Below are 22383 nucleotides of genomic sequence, written 5' to 3' on the forward strand. Positions count from 1 at the left end.
CCATAAAACTTATGTTTGAAGAGCCAATTTGGCGAGCAACTAAATCGATCCTTATTGACAAGCTGGTAATACTAATGTTGTAGTCCGTTTAATGTGAATCTTTGCCTAATGATTCCCGAAGGTTTCATCCTTCGGGGCTTTCTGTTGATTATGTCCTATTGAATATTTATAGAGACCTGGTGGGGCTGTTATTCCTACTTCCAAATTTTATTTTATCCGGGCCCAACAAGGCCCTAATTGCGATCTGTATTTATTTAGGGCTGATGTACTAATGTACATCAAAATATTGTGTAGTTTGTGCGATCTTGTGTAAATGTATGTGTAATTTGTAAACATATCAACGAGGTCCCGGTCTTCTTCTTTTATCCTTCTTCTTTTATCCTCTTCTTTTTATTCTCTTTTTTTATCCTCTTCTCTAGCTTTGGTGCGACATTTAATTAACTATATTGTAGCTATTGGGGTCTACAAGAAAATATTTATAGAATTTTTCGATTAAATCGAAAAATGTATACCTAGTATATTTGTTAATGTTTAAAAATTTTTTGAAGCAATAGCTGTAATTTCGGTAAAGAGTGAAACTCAATTTTTGGTAACCGAAAATTTAAACTGTGTTGCAAAAATGATTTCAAATTGAACACTGATTCAGAAATAATGGCTCTTATTTAGATTCAACAATACAATAATATTATCACAGTTAATAATTTCTTTTATCCTCTTCTTTTATCCTTCATATTTTATCCTTCATCTTATATCCTCTTCTTTTAGCCTTCATCTTCTATCCTCTTCTTTTATCTTTAGTGCGATGTTCAATTAACTCTATTGCAGCTATTGGTGTCTACCTTAATAGACCTATTAAATTTTTCGATTAAATCCATGTATTCCTAGTATATTTCTGATAAGTCGGATTTTTGGATTATTTCGGATTAGAATTCAATTTTTGGTAACCGAAAATTTAAACTGTGTTGCAAAAATGATTTCAAATTGAACACTGATTCAGAAATAATGGCTCTTATTTAGATTCAATAATACAATAATATTTTATCACAGTTAATAATTTCTTTTATCCTCTTCTTTTATCCTTCATCTTATATCCTCTTCTTTTAGCCTTCATCTTTTATCCTCTTCTTTTATCTTTAATGCGATGTTCAATTAACTCTATTGCAGCTATTGGTGTCTACCTCAATAGACCTATTGAATTTTTCGATTAAATCTATGTATTCCTAATATATTTCTGATTAGTCGGATTTTTGGATTATTTAGGATTAGAACTCAATTTTTGGTAACCGAAAATTTAAACTGTGTTGCAAAAATGATTTCAAATTGAACACTGATTCAGAAATAATGGCTCTTATTTAGATTCGACAATACAATAATATTTTATCACAGTTAATAATTTCTTTTATCCTCTTCTTTTATCCTTCATATTTTATCCTTCATCTTATATCCTCTTCTTTTAGCCTTCATCTTTTATCCTCTTTTTTTATCTTTAGTGCGATGTTCAATTAACTCTATTGCAGCTATTGGTGTCTACCTCAATAGACCTATTGAATTTTTCGATTAAATCTATGTATTCCTAGTATATTTCTGATTAGTCGGATTTTTGGATTATTTCGGATTAGAACTCAATTTTGGGTAACCGAGGATTTAAACTGTGTTGCAAAAATGATTTCAAATTGAACACTGATTCAGAAATATTGACTATTATTTAGAATCAACAAAACAATAATGTTCTGTCGCGTGGAATGATTTCTTTTATCCTCTTCTTTTATCTTTAGTATGATGTTCAATTGACTCTATTGCAGCTATTGGTGTCTACCTGAATATACTTATTGAATTCTTCGATTAAAATTTATATATACCTAGTATATTTTGGATTATATAATCTCCTTGTAATTGCGAATATTTTTCTGTTAAGTGTTTATTTTTAAATATTGTTTGAGCTATAGCTGTAACTTAAGAAGAGAGGAAAAGTAAACCATTTTTAATTAAATATTTAAATTGTTTTACAACATTTTTTTTTTCAAATTGAACCCTGATTCAGTAATAATGGCTATTACTAAGATTCAACAATACAATAATTTTCTATCATTTTTGCTATTACCCGTAGATTTCAATTTTCTATTCGGCATCTAGGACCCCATGCATGGAATTCATTACCTACGACTTTAAGAAACATGGATAATTTTCATCGATTCCGGCGGGAAAGTTAAAAAATACATTACATTTATATACAATAATATGAAAAAAAACTTCGTTTTCTTAAAGAGTTAAAGAGGCTGCGTCCCAAAGTCGAACCTTAAAACGTACAGGAATTAGAAGAGGCAGTTGGGGGGCTGCCGCCCCCCAAACCCCCAGCTTTTAAAGACTCTTTTGTACAGGTTTTTTGTTTTTTTGCTAACCCCCAGCTCTTGGCTTCGGAAAGGCCCTCTTTTAATTAACAAAAAATTGAAATGAATGAATAATGGAATAACTTCGAAAAATGTTAAACACAAGAGGACAGGAGAACCATTGCGCCGAAACTAGTAATTAGTAACAATGAAGTCCCCCCCCCCAAAAAAAAACCTGTACAAAAGAGTCTTTAAAAGCTGGGGGTTTGGGGGGCGGCAGCCCCCCAACTGCCTCTTCTAATTCCTGTACGTTTTAAGGTTCGACTTTGGGACGCAGCCTCTTTAACTCTTTAAGAAAACGAAGTTTTTTTCATATTATTTCTGTACGTTTTTCTACAATCCATGGTGGATGTAATTTAATAATTCCTGTACTCCTCGTACAGGAATTAGGAGAGGAACTTGGTTGGCTGCCGCCCCCCCCCCCCCGCTTTTAAATCATTGTATAAAATAGAAAAAAAATAGATAGAATGACCGAAATGTTTCTTTTGCTCATAAGAAGCTAATATTCTGTTATCTCTCAAATGATAAGCTGTCCAGGTGTTATCAAAACTTTTTTGATGTTGTGAAAAAAAACCGCCCGTAAGGGACTTGAACCCTTGACCCGAGGATTAAAAGTCTCACGCTCTACCAACTGAGCTAATAACTTGCATGTGTGTAAATATAACTTCTCAATAGATTTTAAAAATTTCAAATTAACATGGGCTCTTATGGAGAGAAATCCGTTAATTAAATAGCTAATGGGTGGTTTCTGGAAAACAGGGAAGGAGTTATCGGATCGAGCTGAAATTTCGCAGATAAGCTCCTGGGCCGTAGGGAACCTTAACTTGTGAATTTCAGCCCGATCGGACAACGTTAAAAGGGGTGGGGGGGGGGGGGGGGTTGGAGGGTCGAAACTTTCGGGGGGTTAAGATTTTCCTACGAAACTTTCATGGGCACTTACTCGGAGAATTCCGCATCGAATGAGTCTTCGTACACCCAGATCCGATGTCGGATGTGACCTGTAGGCGTCTAGGAAAAAAAAGTAAATGAATTTTAAGTGGCTATGCGTGGTTTCTGGAAAACAGGGAAGGAGTTATCGGATCAAGCTGAAATTTTGCGGATAAGCTCCTGGGCCCTAGGGGACCTTAACTTGTGAATTTCAGCCCGATTGGACAACGTTAAAGGGGGGCTTGGGTTGACAGGTCGAAACTTTCGGCCATATTTTCCCCATGAAGGAAAAGTTGGAGGGGGATGAAATTTTGCAGGTTTCTTAGTTGGAGCTCGGGCTACGAAATGCATCCCTCCCCATCCGTCTGTGACCACTGGAACCGAAGATCGCTTAACATTGTCGTGTGTCGCCTCTTTTTAGAGGCACGAGTGTGCCTCCTTGATAAAGCCCATTCCGAACTGAAAAATTAAGCATTTTATTTTTAGACATGGCGGCCGTGCCCCTATTTTGGTTATGCGTCGCTACAGCTTTCTACATCTTGACCAAGGTTGCAAGTTCTTCAGCCTTATCACTAAGGTTTGATGCGTCTCATTCTTTCTCCATTGATCCGTTGGAAAATTACCCTGGGGATCCACCGACCTATTAATTTCCCCGTGATGAATAATCACTCCCCGAAATTCCCCATCGATCTTTTAGTAGTCCGTTCTTAGTTTTCATAAAATGGTGGTGATATTTCTCATCAACCTCTCCAAGGGCCTTTCTTACCTTCTCCTCCGTACGAGTTACATCGTTTTTTGTTTTAACTTTTTCTTCAAAAATCTTCAAAAAGTATTTTGTGGCTAGGACTTTCAAAAATATGGCTGCTTAAAGCAGAATCAAAAGTAACAGAAGTAATATTATCCAATTCACCGAAGCTCTGTAATATTACTTCTGTTTCTTTTGATTCTGCTTTAAGCAGCCATGTTTTTGAAAATCCTAGCCACAAAATACTTTTTGAAGAATCCGCCATTATTAGCAATGATCTAGGCATAAAGCAAGTAGTTCGAGAAGCAATTGAAACCAGACTTAAGATTAATAATAATATTTTCTTAAATAGGGATTTAGGAGAATATTCACTAAATGCTCTATGCACAAGTTTAATTAAAAATGACCTTACGAAATATTATAAAAAACCAATAGATATTTACACAGAACCTGTCACAAATAGACCTATGAGATCAGCAGCGAAAAAAGCTAGGCTGGAATTAAAAACGTGTTTTTAAATAATTTTCTTTCATTTCAATGAATTGCCTCGTTTCATCACGATTTATTTATTAATCCTGGTTGAACTTCGCTGAGGTAAGGATGCTGGGACTGCTTTGAAAAACTGTTCATTTTAGTTTTATTGATTTTATCCTATAGTAAGTTGTTTTTTCTTATTTGTGTTGCTGAGGACGGCCCTTGGACATAGGGCCGAAATATTCATTCTAATTTGTTTCCCACTGTCTTGAGAAATTCCCTATTGTTCTTCTTGTTTTTTGGTGTTTGTAGTGGAAAGGCAGTGTTGTCTTCTTCGCTATTTACATATGAGAACTACCTTCAAAGTTAATATCAGCCATAACAGTGTCTTAGAAGAGAAATTTTTTTTGTTTAAACCTACATAAATATATAATGTTATAAAAAATATGACCTCAACACCTTTTAAGTTTTATAACTGATAAAGATGTTCTTTGCGATTCAATTTCTATTTATTCTATGTAGGCAAAATGATGTGGTGTGTATTTCCTTCTTTGTCATTTAAATTTCAATTCTACCTTTGAAACAAGTGGTACACAATGCATATCCCAATATTTTAACTTTTAAGAAGCACTTCTTTCATTTATCGTTTCTATATTTCCAATATATTAATTTTTTCTGTCTATTTGATTACAGTAAAAATTTCTTTACTATAGAGATAACGCATTCCACTATATCTGATGGTTTAAGTCAGCCGGACCTCTTAGGACCGAAACCGATCGTTATGGTGGAAAGGCTGACAGAGAAGGCTATTGAAGAATTAAGTGAGGGCATTTGGCGCTGTAGTTCCTGCGGAAAAGCAGAGAAATCATATTTGATCCTTGATCTTCATATAGACACTGGCTGTGAAGAACTTTCACCGATAGAGTGTGACATTTGCCCCGCCGTAGTTCGTGAGTACAGTAATTTTGTTGTTCATTTCATGGAACACAAAATGGGAGGAACAAGAAGATGTCCAATTTGTTTACAAGAACCTATTACTGATCTGAAACAACACCTAATTTTAGAAGACCACTTTTCAATAAATGTGTCTAACCTAGACTTGCTGGATAATACGTCTCCAGCTGATTCACTGAATCCATCTACAAGTGGTTGCTCAAATTCATTAGAATCTGATTATGAAGCAAAACGCGTAAATAATCAGAACGAATGTTTGAATGCTCGATTGCAGGGTAAAAAACAAAGAAAGTTTGAAAGACGTCAAAGAATTAAAACAGCCAAAAAAACTTATAAATGTAATTCATGCAATAAATGCTTTTCCTATCCAAGGAATTTAAAAAACCACCAAAGATTGCATACAGGTGAGAAACAATTTAAATGTGGTATATGTCAGAAGATCTTTGTTCAAAAGAGTAATTTTAACATACATCAAAGAGTCCATACGGGCGAAAAACCATTTAAATGTCATTTATGTCAGAAGAAGTTTTCGCGTTTGAGCCACTTAAACAAACATCAAAGAATGCATACGGGCGAGAAACCGTTTGAATGTGATGCATGTCAGAAGAGATTTGCTGATTCGTCAGGTTTGAATTTGCACCAAAGGGTGGTGCATACAGGTGAAAAACCGTATAAGTGTGGAATATGTCAGAAAAGTTTTTCTCAAAAGGGTCATTTTAACATACATCAAAGAGTACATACGGGCGAGAGACCGTTTAAGTGTGATGTTTGTCAGAAGAGATTTGTTGATTCATCAGGTCTGATTGTGCACCAAAGAGTGCATACAGGTGAAAAGCCGTTTGAATGTGATATATGTGAAAAGAGATATTCTCAAGCAGGTGATTTAAAGAAGCACCTAAGAGTACATACGGGTGAGAAACTGTTTAAGTGTGATGCATGTCAGAAAAGATTTTTTGACTCGTCCGCTTTGAATGTGCACCGAAGAGTGCATACAGGTGAAAAACCGTTTAAGTGTGATGCATGCAACAAAGCATTTTCTCAATCGGCCAACTTGAATAAACATCAAAGACTGCATATAGGTGAGAAACCGTTTTAATGTGATATATGTTGGAGATGCTTTACTGAATCAAGGAATTTGGATGAACATCGAAGAGCGTACGCGGGTGAAAAACCGTCTAAATGTAAAGTATGTGTAAGAGCGTTTTCATATAAACCATCTTTGAAATATCATTTAAAAATTCTCTTTTAGATGTGTCACTTTTGCCCTGGTAAGAGAAACAGTGTTACGAAAATAAGGTTTGAGACAGACTGGGGCGTCGAAGGAGGGTACGTAAATGAACAGAGCTCATCCACTTTGATCAAGCTATGACTCACTAGAAGTATCATTCGTATGAATGCTTCAGCCACATGAGTAGCTTGCTTTTGGCATTATATTTGATCAAGTTCTGCTCCTAATAATTACTGCGGTCACAATACAAATATCTACCTAGGACAGTTTGTTATTTTTAAAATGTTTAAATTATTGACATGTAAAATTATTTAAATTATTTTGACGTTTAAATATGATTTGAAATTTGTTAGATTTAGAATTTGGTATTTCAGCCACAATATAAATGCCTACATGTTTATTATTTAAAATGTATTTTTTTATTGAAATGTATGTTTTAACGTTTAACTCTGGATCGAAATTTCTTAAATTCACTTGTTTATTTTATTTTTCTGTAAGATAAAATCGCCAGTTTTCTACATAGGATTGTATCTTTGAGTAAATCCTAAGTTTTGAAATATTATTTTACTTTGTTTTCTTTTTCTCTTAACTGATTCATGTAAAATTCCTGAGTATCCTTCTAAAAAAATAGAAATTTGAGACTTGTTTTTAATTTACTTATGGTAAAATAACATTTGGTATTTATAATCTTTACCTAATTATTGTCGCAATATAAGGTCAAGACTTATCCTTTAAATTATTTCCCCCATTCCTCATAAAAAAAAAAATGCTATAGAGGTCTCCCCTGATTGTAAAGAAAAATACCACGATTACTATTTTCAAAATCAAGCGATTGCTCTTTTTGCCGTATTGTTGTCTTTTTCCTTTGAGTAAGTATATGAAATGTTCCTCCAACGTGTTTTAACCAAATTTCGCATATTTAAACCCCGTGAAATCAGGACAAATTGATATTAAAACTCATTTGTTCCCATTTTGTGGAAGTCTGTTACAAGTTGTTGTAATATATTATATGCATATGTTTTTTTATTTTTGTAAAAACTATACAAGTTAGCAACATGGAAAAGTTTATATCTGCATTAACCCAAGTGTGACACTTCCCATTCACTATTAATTTCCACCTTAAATTCTGATTTAAATGACCTTAAAAAAACGTTCTTTATTTTTCGTCCCTCTGGGAAAAATATGAACAGCCTCTGGGTAAAACTAAACATATCCCATTGAAGCTTTACGACCTTTATTATAGGTAACGCTATAGTGTTGCCTCTTATAAATAGATTCTTAGATGTGGAATTTTACCAACAAAAGCCTTTGTCCTGTTTAAGAAAAATCACAATTTTTGAACAAATTTTCGATTAGTTAGTTGAATATTCGTTCACAACAAAATGATGATACTTTTACGTTAAAAAAAAGGATTAACCTATTTTAGCTTTTAACTCTTTTTGAAAAAGTTATCGCAATTTGGTTTTGACATATTTTATTGATTTTGTATTTATTGATAACAATGTTCAGTTCATTTTTTTTGAACATCTTTTCATTTAATTTACGTGGTTTTTGTTCGCTTTTAGCATTTCTTGCTAAAGGTAGGCTACAAAGGACAAAAAAAAACCTGCATCCATCAAGGAACTGTTCAAACCTGAAAACTGACATTTTAAGATGTTTATTGTATTTCAAAATTATGAAGTTTTTAGGGCACTACCACATTTTGTAAGTACTGACAACCGGGGGATCATCAAAAATCAATATATATATATATATATGTATATATATATATATATATATATATATATATATATATATATATATATATATATATATATATATATATATAATATATATATCTATCTATATAAAAATAAGTTGTCTGTGTGTGTGTGGGTCTGTCTGTCGGGTGACGTCATGTTTGTGTGTCGACTGACGTCATGTTTTCAACTGACGAAATTACAGACCGGGACATCAGGACACAAATGACGACCGGGACACCGGCACATAGGGAATATAAATGACGACACTCAAAGAGAAAGCGACCGGGACAAAAGGAATGTTCGATTAGCAATCACCATCAACAAAGCACCGGGACACAAATGACGATCGGGACACAGGGAGTATAAATGACGATCAGGACATAAGTAAAAAAAAACTAAAAAAAGGTAAAAACTACAAAAAAACTAAAAAGAAAAAAAAACTAAAAACTAATAAAAAAACTAAAAAAGCTAAAAAACTAAAAAAAATAAAAAAAAAATAAAAAAGGGAAAAAATGAAAAATAAAGGAGAGAAACAAAACTAAAAAACGAATGTATATACAGACCGGGACACCGGGATACAAATGACGACCGGGACACAGGGAATATAAATGACGACCGGGGCACAGGGACAAAACTACAACGGGGACGCCGGGGGGCACAGGGGGATATGAATGACGACCGGGAGACAAGGAATATAAATGACGCCCGGGACCCTAAAAGAGAAATCACAGACTTGGACACCGGGACACAAATGACGACCGGGACACAGGGAATGTAAATGACGACCAGGACACAGGGACACAACTACAACGGGGACGCCGGGGGGCACAGGGGGATATATAAATGACGACGGCGACACAGGGAATCGTCGATTAGCAATCACCATCAACAAAGCTCAAGGGCAATCATTAGAATCATGAGGTATAGATCTGAATACGGATTGTTTGACCATTATATGTTGCATGTTCAAGAGTCGGTAAAGCTGACAATCTATTTATATGCACAGACAATGGGACAGCAAAGAATGTTGTATAGTCGCAAGTTTTACGTAGTTAAAATATATATATATATAAATATATATATATATATATATATATATATATATATATATATATATATATATATATATATATATATATATATTCACAGGTGGGACATAGGGACACAACTACAATGGTGCTTAACGACTTACGCGCGTGGGGGGGGCGCGAAGCGCCTCCCCAACAGCTAGTATATATATATATATGTATATATATATATATATATATATATATATATATATATATATATATATATATATATATACTAGCTGTTGGGGTGGCGCTTCGCGCCACCCCAACACCTAGTTGGTGGGGGCGCTTCGCGCCCCCCCAAGCCCCCCCGCGCGCGTAAGTCGTTACGTGCCATATTAGTTACGCGCCATTGTAGTTGTGTCCCTATGTCCCACCTGTGAATATAGATATATATATATATATATATATATATATATATATATATATATATATATATATATATATATATATATATATATATATATATATATATATATATATATATATATATATATATATATGTTTTTAACTACGTTAAACTTGCGAATATACAACATTCTTTGCTGTCCCATTGTCTGTGCATATAAATAGATTGTCAGGTTTACCGACTCTTGAACATGCAACATATAATGGTCCATGGGAAAACAATCCGTATTCAGATCTATACCTCATGATTCTAATGATTGCCCTTGAGCTTTGTTGATGGTGATTGCTATTCGACCATTCCCTGTCCCGGTGTCCCGGTCGTCATTTATATCCCCCTTTTTTTTAGCTTTTTTAGTTTTTTTTCGTTTTTTCTTTTTACTTTTTTTTTAGTTTTTATCTTTTTTATTTTTTTTATTTTTATTCTTAATTTTATTAGTTTTCTTTTTCTCTTCTATTTTTCAGTTTTTTCCTTTTTTTTAGTTTTTTTTTTAGTTTTTAGTTTTTTTAGTTTTTTACCTTTTTTTTAGTTTTTTTAGTTTTTTTAGTTTTTTAGCTTTTTTATTTTTTTTATTAGTTTTTAGTTTATTTTGTAGTTTTTGCCTTTTTTTAGTTTTTCAGTTTTTTTTTTTAGTTTTTAGTTTTTTACCTATTTTAGCATAACCAGGATTTGAACCTGGGACCTTCATTATCCGTTCTGACACCCTCTCTCACCGAGTGACTACTCCAGCATGTCCATTTTGGTGTTTTAAATGGTATATTATTAACCAAATTAATGTGTTTTACAATATACTAAGCATCGTCATAACAAAAATGACGACAACTAATTTCATGACGTCAGCCGACACAGAAACATGACGTCACCTGATCCACAGACTGACACACAGACAACTTATTTTTATATATATAGATTGGACAAATTTTGAAACTCTACTTCAAACTGGTTGACAGTTTTGAATCCTTTCCGAATTAAATAAATAATAAAAAAATAAATCAGCTTTAAGGATAACTTAAAACGAACACAAATTACTGCGTATTTGAGGGTGGTTGCCCCCTCAACAGCCAGTGAAAAAATTGGAAAATTATGCAAATATTTCGGTCAAGACCTCCGCTTGACCATCCTCAGTGCAGAATAAAACTGATAAAAATATAAAAAATGACTTAAAACAAAACTAAAATAGGATGACCCATTCTGAGTAACGGTGAAAGGGTAACTGAATAAAAAGCACATGTCTAAATGGCATTTCGCATCTTGCGTAATGCACTCTTAAAGGCTAATCGCTTTCCAGGTAGATTTTTATCAGAGATTCTTTTTTATTGCACCACATGATTTGTGGATGTATGTAAAAACGATCAGAATTATTAATTTTATCATCAATGGGACTTAAAAAAGTTCTCCAGTGTCTCTATTGAGAGCTACCTTTCGCTGGATGTATTTTTTTTTTTTTTTTTTTTTTTTTTTTTATCTCAACTGCCTCCTTGCAAACTTGCATGAGGCCTTTAACGGGGACAATAATGAAGTTGTTGTCAATTAAAACGAAATGTTGTGGATTGTCGTACAAATGTTGAGCTAAGGCGGAATCAAAAATTTCAGGCCTTCGGCGTAGCCCCATGGCCTTGTCAATTGAGAACCTATGTTCCACTAACCTCCCCCAATTGATGTTGAGTTCTATCAACGTAAAAACAGCCACAAGAACAGGGAATTCTACAAACACCACTACCCAGAATGGGGCCGGCTTTATCTTTGCCGTTGTTGAGAAGCTCTATCGTTTTTAAATTTTTAAAGGTGACATTAAGTTTGTGTTTTTTCCCACAAACTTTTTTTTCTAGATGTTTTAATTTTCAATAAGTCTCTTCGCCTTGAATTTTCTATTTATACAAAGCCTACGCATAACAATAAGTATTTGCATTTTTCCTCCAGCCACTCTCCCTGCGTAAAAAGAGGAGCAGTTATTTCTTTGGTTGACCGAGTAATAAGAATATGCTCGGAGCCTCGCATAGTCTACGAATTGAAATATTAAGGGCATTTTATTTTGCATTGGGTACCCCATAAAAATTCTTGGAAACATTATTGAAAAAAGACAAAAAAAGCCAAAAAAGAATGCATCAACTCCACAAAACCCAGGAGATATACTCCCGTTGGTGAACGATAGGAAACTTTTCATTCCTACCCTACATCCCAAAATTGAGTGACAAACTGAAAAGAATCCTTTAAAAGTATAAACTTAATGTTAAAAATTAAAATACAATACAGAGTTTTTAGAACAGCAGCAAAGATAAAATCAGCCCCATCCCGGGTAATGGTGTTTATAGAATTCTCTGTTCTTGTGGCTGTTTCTATGCTGGGAGAACCCAACACAATTAGGGGAGAGGTTATCGGAACATAAACCCTCAATCGACAAAGCCATGGGCCTAAACCAAAGGCAACAAAATTGCGTTGCGCAATCAAATAGAATCTCTGATAATAATCTACCAGGAAAGCGATTAGCCTTTAAGAGTGCTTTACGTAAGATCAAATTGTGGAATGTCATTTTGACTTGTGTTTTTTAATTCAGTTATTTTGTGTTTTGATTTAAGGATTAAATTTTATATTTTTATCAGTTTTATTTTGCACTCAGGACGGTCAGGCGGAGGTCTTGACCAAAATATTTGCATAATTTTTTAATCTTTTCACTGGCTGTTTATTGTCCTCGTTCTCTTCCTTTCTTCACGATTGTATGTTTGGGCAGTTGCCCCTCTAATATTTTGGAAAAAACTATAATCTATTAAGTAGCTTTAAAATTTTTTGCTCGTTTTAAGTGTCAAATCGGCTCTTTACTGTGGGCAGTTTTTTTTTTTTTTTTAATCGATTCAACCTCGTTTTTAACACAAGGAGAAAGAAAAAATAGGGGTCTATTAGGCTTCATAATATGTTCCACATAAATATTTTTCCAAATATACTGTTTTTGAAAACTTATCATCAAGTAAAAATGTGAGCCTAGTTAATATCAAAACTGAAAAATATTCTATGCTTCCTATTTCACCACATTTGCTCGGGTTATTTTTTCCCAGCTGATATTAAAGGTGCTTTTACTTCCTAAGATCTATCAGTGATTCTCTCCTATTAGATTCTCTTGTTTTAAAAATTTCGATAGTGGGAATGGATACACCATCTGCAAAAAAGGTATAAATGGAATCATTGAAGAATTAGAAGGTGAATATACAATGAACATAATTTCCTGAATGGAAACAAAATAATTAAAAAAGAAAATAAGACTTAATGCTTTCTATAACGAAATAAAATAACTATTATCTAGTTGTATAAATGATTTACAACAAGATAAGTCAAATCGTTTGTAGTCTGGTCATGGAATTTGGCAGAAGGGGATCCGCTCCAGGAATCATTTAATTGACTTGATTTTTATTTCCAGTATTTAATTGAACCTCCAAATCTCATTTGTCTTTGAAATGTCTAATATGCGCTGATAACGTCCTACTACTCACGTTTCGGATTCACATACTAACCCACAAACGTAAAACTACCTCTATGTATAATACCATGCTGACTTCTAGCTATTTTCGCTTTTCTAAATGTTCCTTTTAACCAGTAAAAAAAAAAGATCGACATAGATTTACCAAGAATTATGACTGAAATTAGTCACATTTCGCTCAACCCAGGGCTTATTGTAGGACATATATCTCTGTGTCACCATGCTGTACCAAGTGTCTGCTGAGAATAGAATAAGGTAAAGGTAAAGGATACGGCATTAGACTTTACAGTCCGTACCGGCGGTGCTGATCTCTGTTTCTTGGCCCTTCAGCCAGGAAGTGCAATGGGGGGTTGGGGGCCAGCCATCCTGTGCTTTCGCACACCCTTCCTGTTTACCTTCCCCAGATTTCTCCAGGTACCCATTTAGAGCTGGGTCGACTCTGGCTAAGCTTACAGAGTCACGCCACTGACCCCCGTCCCAAACTGAAGAATTGGGTACACTGGGATTCGAACCCGCGTCCTCTCAGACAAGGGATCCCGAATCCAGCGCACCAACCCACTCGGCCAGGACGGCTAAGAATAGAATAAGGTGAATTTAAACAAAATATGTATATTTTCTCATAATTTAGAAACTTTGTGTGCACTTGTAAGGAGCACCAACCCTTTCTTTTTCTTACTATTGTTGTCAGTTATCAGACCGAGCTTGGCTTGTAAAGGGAATTTATAGACATAAAAACGATATTCAGTGTAACCCCCTCCGGGAGTCCTTTACCCTGATTTACACAAGAAAAGCTTTTGTGTAATTTTTATAGAATTCTTTTTTTTTAAACAAAGATACAAAGGGGAAGGTCATTTTCAAACTCTAGGGGTAAATTTTTCCTTCCAATTGACAATCTTGACAATTTTTAATTAATCTAAAGTTTCTGCCGCAATGATGCCAAGAATCGCTCAGATTTTATGCATATTCTTTGTCAAATAATGCTCAACGGATAAGTTAATAATTTTAGTTGTTTTTCGTATACTTTCAAGTTTGACATACAGTCTCTATTTAAATAGCGACAATTTAATAGACAGCGCTATTGCGCTGTCTGATTTTTTTCTCGGCTTTATGTTGCCCGCTGATATCAATGCTATTTATTAATGTAAATTGGCGAGCCCACAAAGTAAATCAATTTAATAAAAAAAAAATATTAATATTTAAATAAATCACGCATATTATAAGTTCAGCCCAATAAATTTAATCTTATAGAGTCAAAATCATTCAAAGTTATGAGTAAATGAATAGCTCTATTCCCGGGACTATTAAAGTAGAGCTTGGTTCAATTATGAGATTGAGTATCCTGTGCTGGATGTCGGCCTGGAGGAAATGAAGTGGGATATCTACGGCATCACCAATGGTGGATCTGGCTGAAAAAGCCGAGTGCATATGACATTCACCTTCGCCCACCGAGAGCTTGACGCTATACTGCTCGTCTGCAGCACCTTATTGCTGAATAATTTTAGCGAAACCTAAGCATCAGCACTTTAATTAATGATAGTTTAATAAGTCTTTATCTTTAATAATGTATTGCGTCATGTTTTTAAATTTACCATGCAGCGTGTTTTTTAAATAATTAGTTTTTTCACTACCACTTAAATAGCACCTACCTCAATCGCATCCCTCTGCCCCCCCCCCAATAAAAACACAGTAGCTGTGCCCCTGGTTAGAATAATAATGTTTTAAAAGCTTTGAAAAAAAAACTGGCATCAAGAGTGAAGTACTTAAAAGGGCTAGCCTCCCTCATATACTTAATGATTTCTTTTTTGTAATTGTGCTCCTAACTTTCAGCTGAGAAAACTTATGACTTCTGATTGTATTTTAAATAATGCCGGGATATTTAGCTCCACCTGCATGAAGAATTCCTTTTCCCACGAGAAATTTCTCAGTGGAAAAACTCTCCGGCATCCAACGCCAGAATCGTAGTTCGATATGATCACTCCCGGAAATAAAACAAACAGACAAGCGTCTATGAATTTACTTCTGACAAAAAATTCCACATTTGGGTATATAGGAGGTGAATGGACATCATGAGCGTGTCCGAAATCTCAAGTATGCAGAATTAATTTCGCATCCGTCTGGAATTCTTCAAAGAATTCTCAGTCCGGACTAGAATTTCATCAGTAATTATCGCAGGGTTATGATGTCAAAAACCCCACGAAAAAATTCTACGAAATTGCAGCATTTATCTAAGGTTTTTTAGAAGAAACTAAAGAAAGATAGTGGCGATCCATATCCAAAGCATAAGGAAGACCAAAGAATAAGGAAGAAAGATCTGTTTCCAGAGAGATTTCAAATTCCAAAAATGTGTGATAAAAAAAACTTCCAGTGTAAGTGGCTAAGAATATCTCAGTTTAAAAAAAAATTATCTGTGATCAGCAGCTTTTTGATGATTATTATTAAGGATGTAGATCTTCACCTTACTCAGTGATCATATGGCTTTGTATAATAACTGCTAAATACAATGATCATTGACTTCTTGTTCTGTTATTCTTGAAGCAAAAAAATTAAGCTGTTTCAAACAAAGAGAAAACACAAAATTTCTTATGCCCTGCTAAAGGATTATCTCTAAGCAGAGTAATAGCTGATCAGCAGTTTTTTGATTGTTGTTTTAAAGTGATTGTTAATATTCTAGTTGAGTGACTTCTTGTTATCTCAGAAAGGGGTAAGGTTAGGAAAATGAAACTTTCAGGAGTTGGTCTAAAGGCTAAAGTATATCCTAAGAAGGAATTCTAGAGTACCCACCTCCACTCTTTCTCCCTCTAGAGAGCCATGAAATTCGCCAATCTGACAGGTTTGACAAGTTTAACAGGTTTGTCAAAATAGAAATTTTGACAAAACAACATTTTATCTTAAGTTTTAGTTACCAGTTGCTTTTTCTCTGCCTTTAGTTCTGAAAATGCAATTCCTGTTATGAGCAGAATTCTGAGCCATATCAATGTTTTTTTTTCAAAATTTAGGAAATGTATTGGCACATGTTTGAAACCTTATAAATTTGGATTGAGCAAAGTTGTGAAGCTGAAAACAATTTTGTTGTACTTCATTCAACAGATCTATTTTGCAAGATTTCACTTTTATAACACATATTTTGAAGGTTGCAGACCTCTAGAGGGAGAAGGGGTAAAGGTAGGTACTTCAAAGTACCTTCCAAGGACATACTTTAGCCTGTAGATGCATCTCTGAAAGTTTCATTTTCCTAACATGACCCCTTTCTGAGATAGCAAGAAGTCAATAAACTAGAATTTTACCAAATGATTTTCTTTCAAGCAAAATTGATCTACCCTAAATAGGGTGATAATCCTGTCTTCAAGCAATCATCACATTAAAGCTGCAAACCCATTGTTAACATACAATGCAAATAAGCTGAAATAGCTATAATTGACTAAGTATCAGTGCAGTACTAGCATTTTAACCATGGTCTATCTCCTTTAGAATCATGTTTGAGTAACCTAATCTGAGCTACCTCTTTTAATCAGGACAGGGCTTTAAACTAATTTCCCAGGGATGAAAAATATGGCAGCTTTTCCTTTAACTACATATATTTAACTATATTGTGTATCAGACACAAATTTATTTTTAAGCTTTTTGATCTAAAGGATTTTTTTTTTAAACTTGCTCAACTATCAGAGACAGCACCTTACCCATTCTTGAAATTATACTAAACAAATCTGATAAATTCTAGTAGGATCCAATTTGGTGATATTTTGCTATATACATTTATTCCATCTTTCATTTAAATTAAATAAAAAAAAAACAAGTTTTTTCAACTGAAAGTAAGGAGTGACATTAAAACTTAAAACGAACAGAAATTACTTTGTATATGAAAGGGGCTGCTTCCTAATCAATGCCCCACTCTTTAGGCTAAAGTTTGACTCTTTCTGTCAACTCTTCTTTTTAAAATAGTAACAAACTTTAATGTGAAACTTTAATTTTTGATTAAACTTGATGAAACTTATATATTTGAAATCAGCATTAAAATGCGATTCTTTTGATGTAGCTATTGGTATCAAAATTCCATTTTTTGAGTTTTGGTTACTATTGAGCCGGGTTGCTCCTTTTTTGAGTTTTGTTACCACAAACTTTTTGATTTGATACTCCTTTCACTAACTTCAGCAAATCAACAAAAATGTTCTACTTTTTGTGTATAGAACCCCCTCCTCTTTCCCTATTTGACCTAAGGTCAATGATAAAAACTTTAAAAGCGTTAGCCTTTTTGACCTAGGGTCATAGTCTCAGAATCTCAATCAAACAGATGGATGGAGAAATAGAAATTGCAATGTCTGTGTTATCTATAGTTAACACATTTGATCCCAGAAAAGATTTAACAAGTTTTATCATTGTCACATCAAATCTAGCATGCTGATGAACCTGATATTTGCCTTGTAGTGTCCTTTTTCAAATAATATTTATCAAAAATAAAAAAAAAGTCTTTTATTTTTGCTGTTTAAGATGTTTATGATTTTACAGAATGTTATATTTGAGTGTGGGTGTGTGCTAGGATTAACAATGCTTATGACAGCAAAGGTCCTTCCATTTGTGGCACCACAGAGTGTTGAATCCCTGACCTTAAACTCCCGAGTCAACTGTCATATTTGACATATGTGAAAAAATGTATTTAATTTTTTTTGGCTCCTAAACATGTAGTTGAAAGTAGTCAGAGCCTTGGGGTGTGAATCCCCTTATTTGTCCTGTTGGAAGGAGGCTAGTACTGTACTTCAATTTTCATAGTTTTTTGTTAATCTTATAATCTCAATTTTTGCAATTTTCTTGTTTCTTTACCACTTCAATGGTATTCTATGAACCTGTTCTTGTTCTTTGTAATATGCCTTTACTGTATTTGGGATATACCTGTAGACTTCTCTTTGATACTCTACAATAGCATCCTTATTTAGATCATGTTGCATGTAGCTTTTTCTAAATGTTGTCAAGTCTCTTAAGTCACTTATACCTGATGCTTTCCCTACTGTATTTAGTCGGTAAAAAAAATCCAAAGAAAGTTCCCATTGAAAAGAGCCCAAAAATGAGATTGAATTTATCAAAGCTTGGAGTTTGCCCCTTTGTCTGTTGAAAGAAAACAGATTCATAATTGAAGCTTTGTTCATTTCAATCTTAATAGTGACCTACATTTGTGACAATTCATTAGATGATTGTAAAGGGATACTTCTATTTATTTATTTTTCTTGTTTGAATTCCAAATGATTTTTTTAAATTCTTTAAATTGATATACATTCCTTACAAATTAATTAGTTGCACCACAGTTCCATTTGCAAGTTTTGACCTACTTTGTAACCCTTGGTCTCAAAATTGTATATAAATTTATTGAAGCTAGGGAACATAGAACTCCTTTCGGTTTGAAGAAAATGGGTGGATGTGAGTTGGTTTAATTACACTAAAGTCCTAGGGCCATTGCAATTAAAATAAAACAATAAAGATTAACTATAAAATACTTGACATTACATAAGTATAACAGTCACAAAGAAAAAACATTCACAAAATTTTACTTTTGTGCGCATTTGCCAACCTGAGCAATTGCCTAAATTTTTAAACATTCCAAAACATTCACCAGCCATCTCTCAGGACCCACACTCTTGTCTAAACATCAACAATTTATTGAAAAGGAACAACTACCCTACTGTCATTTCTTCATTTGTATTTATGTTTAATAAGTTTAAGAGAAAGCTTATATGGCCAAGTCAGGAGCCCAGGAAAGGATGAAGTGATCCTTTAGCCAGGAAGTGCAATAGGAAAAATAGGGGCCAGCCATCCTGTGCTTTTGCATGCCCTTCCTGCTTACTGTCCCCACATTTCTTTAGGTAACTTTTTAAAGTTGGGCCAATTCTAGCTGAGCTATCAGAGTCACATCACCAATCCCTGTCCCAAACCAAATAATCTGGTAATGCCAGGCATTAAACCTGTGCCCTTTGGACAAAGGATTCTCAAGCTAGAGAGCCAGCCACTTAGGAGGGAACACAAATGTGACCACAGAACAACAATTGTTTGAAAAAAGAAAAAATTAAAAAAAACTCAAGTCATAGTTGCTGCCCATAAACAATATGCATTTTATTTAGACAAATTAAATTTAAGACAGGTATCAACAAAACTCCATCAGGAATTGTATTTATTTAAGATACAATAAGCAATATGAAAGCTTAGTTTTGTGATATTCTGGTCTTGAAATAATACAAAATAAGAAAAATTATATGTTCCATTTGTTTTCCACAAGCTCATTTGATACTGCAATAAGCCCATGGTGCACTTATAATCTCTCTAAAATGCTTTAAACAGAAGGATTTGTAAAGACAATTGTTCTGATCAGCAAGAAAAATACTAACATAATTCTCTAAACTTGGAACTTTTTAAGACAATTTTTTAGCAAAGCAAATGCAAAACAAAAGAATTCAGCTAAAAGGTGGTAAAATATAGGAAAAATCTAATTGGTCTAAATAATCAAGGCCCAAAAACACAACTGCCTTCTAATCTCAATTCTTTGTGTTTCTAATTCTTAGCAGCAGCTTTGTAATGGGAAATCTCAGTTCTATTAGCCTACTAGATATGGTCTGGATGGTTCTGGAGACATTTACATTTTATTTTCTCTAGAGATATATTTAGTGCAGCAGTCCATATGCACTATGTTACAAATCTAATGATCACCCAATTTGCATGAACACTAGATTTCAAAGGCCACAGAAAATTTGATCCTTGAATCTATTGCTGACCTTTGATCTTGATTGCCATCATAAAAAAGTCATGGGCCTTACTTATTGTTAGACATAGGCCTAGCAAAGACAATAGTAAATGCTAGATATACCCAGTGTCTGACCTAAGCTATCCAAAATCAAAGTTTTGACAATTATGCATGCATTATCTGCAAGAGAAAAAATTGCTCCTCCATCAGACAGAGCCAAAGAATGTTCAGTACTTTAATTTGCAGAAGTAGCAAAGTGATTAGGAGCTACATGGAAGCTATTTTCAATCTGATGGTTGATTCCTGTTGTTGTTGTAGAGAAAATACGCTCGGCTTTCGCCCTCTGCGTCACCAAACAATAATTAAACTTAAAATCACAGAAACGAAAAGAACATACAAATCAAATAAATCAAATCATCTTCTCTTCTCACCACACTCTTGTGACTGAAAAAAAAAAAAAAAAAAAAAAAAAAAAAAAAAAAAAAATGAAATTACAACTAGTTGAAAATCTTTGTTGAAGACACAAAAACTCCCAATGCCTCCAATATTTTTAACTCCTTATCTTTACTAACACGAGTGAAACCTAAAACGAGAGGAGTGGACGTCTTCAGGCCCAATGATTCAATTTTTCTGATCAGAATATTTCTCTCAGTTGTGAAACGAGGGCATTCTGAGAGAATGTGATCTATAGTTTCATCAATATTTACACACCTAAAAAAAGGGCATGACTTGCTATCTGTAAGATGATATAGTGCTTGACGAGATCTGGTCATTGCATGACCAGTTCTCAGACGGAAAATAGAGTTTGCAATTTTCCTATTTGGGTGGATAAGGTGATGTGGGATATAATGCCCCTCAAAAGACAAAACATAAATATTTGTTGTTGCAATACATCTATTATTAATTCTAATAGAACTTGCAGCAGAGGTTATTAACTTTGAAGTTTCATTTACAGTGAGAGCAACCTTCCAAGTAATTGGGTGGTGGATAGCCTGTTTTGCAATACTGTCAGCAATTTCATTTCCCTTAATCCTTATGTGAGAAGGAACCCAGACCATTTTCAGTTGAAGACCATCAGAAGACATTATTTTCTGAATTTTTCCCTGTAGATGAACAATAATTGGAATAACTTTTCCTTGCCTCTTTTTTAGATCAGAAAGAACACTTTTAGAGTCAGAAAAGATAACAAATGAGCCTGATCCTACTTCCAGCACTGTATCCAAAGCTTTTTGGAGAGCAAGACATTCTGCATGGAAAATGGAGATTCCATCTGAAACTCTAATCCCAACTGATGAGCCATTCCACTCAGAAAAAATGCCTATGGATGCCTTCCCATCATTTGAGACAGATCCATCAGTAAATATCTTTTTCCAATTATAAAATTCAACCATTTTAGCTAGTGTAAGTTGATGAAGGATTAGACTATTCATTTTATTCTTAGGAAAATCCATGCCAGGGATTTTTATATCAATAACATTATCAATGCTATTAGGAGTGTTGGGAGATATCTGGGTCTGACAAGAAAAGATTAGGTTTTCAGGAACACCTATGCCATTGAGCAAGGAGACCAACTTGATAATGGCTGGACTACTATATGTCTTCCGATTTCCATAGAGAAATGTATGATTTATGAGACACTCCTTGAGAACATGGAGGTTTTGGTTAGTATTTACTTTCATAAAGTAATTAGAAGAAAGTTTCAAGAATCTTTCTTCTAAAGAAGGTATATTAACCTCATTGAACAGAGCTGCAATAGGAGTACTTTTTAGTGCACCTGTGATTAATCTCAGGCCATGGTGAACTATTGATTCAATTTTAGAAATTAACTTTTTTGAAGCTGAGTAAGAGACAGGGAGACAATATTCAATCTTTCCATATATTATAGATGTGAATAGTTTTTGAAGACTATCTCGGCTAGCTCCCCACTTTTGCCCAGCAACAGCACGCATAAAATTCAGTCGTTTTTCAAGTGCATCACAAAGATGAGAGATATGATCATTCCAATTTAACTTACTATCCAGCCACATACCAAGGAATTTCACATTCCTGGCAAAATGAATTTGTTGTTTATATAGAGTCAGATTAATTGAGAGACAATCTTGCCTAAGGTCAATTTTCCTAGAAAAAACCATGCCAGTGGTCTTTGGGATAGAAAAAACCAGATTTTTTGTATTAAGCCATATTGACAGTTTATCAATTGCTCCCTGGAGCTTGAGTTGACAAGCTTCAGGAGAGGAGCCTTCAGTCCAAAGAGCTAAGT

At 34.1% G+C, this 22383-nt stretch overlaps 2 protein-coding genes across 6 annotated transcripts in view; both read left to right on the forward strand.

Moving 5' to 3' along the window:
* The window catches only part of LOC136035195 (zinc finger protein ZFP2-like), a 33691-nt gene extending 25452 nt beyond the window's left edge, over window positions 1–8239 (forward strand). For all 4 annotated transcript variants that reach the window (XM_065716779.1, XM_065716781.1, XM_065716783.1 and 1 more), the window contains one exon: window positions 5247–8239. In XM_065716779.1, the coding sequence (XP_065572851.1) occupies window positions 5247–6583 (1337 nt within the window). In that variant the 3' untranslated portion in view covers window positions 6584–8239. The remainder of the gene's footprint in view (window positions 1–5246) is intronic.
* The window catches only part of LOC136035196 (zinc finger protein 271-like), a 47529-nt gene continuing 30508 nt past the window's right edge, over window positions 5363–22383 (forward strand). Inside the window, exons 1-2 of one of the 2 annotated variants that reach the window (XM_065716784.1) lie at window positions 15675–15768; window positions 21275–21479. In XM_065716784.1, the coding sequence (XP_065572856.1) occupies window positions 21415–21479 (65 nt within the window). In that variant the 5' untranslated portion in view covers window positions 15675–15768; window positions 21275–21414. Of the gene's footprint in view, window positions 5484–15674; window positions 15769–21274; window positions 21480–22383 lie in introns of those variants that run through there. The other variant, XM_065716787.1, reaches the window with a different exon arrangement.

The sequence above is a fragment of the Artemia franciscana genome, chromosome 14 (genome assembly GCF_032884065.1).
Source record: "Artemia franciscana chromosome 14, ASM3288406v1, whole genome shotgun sequence".
NCBI lineage: Eukaryota > Metazoa > Arthropoda > Branchiopoda > Anostraca > Artemiidae > Artemia > Artemia franciscana.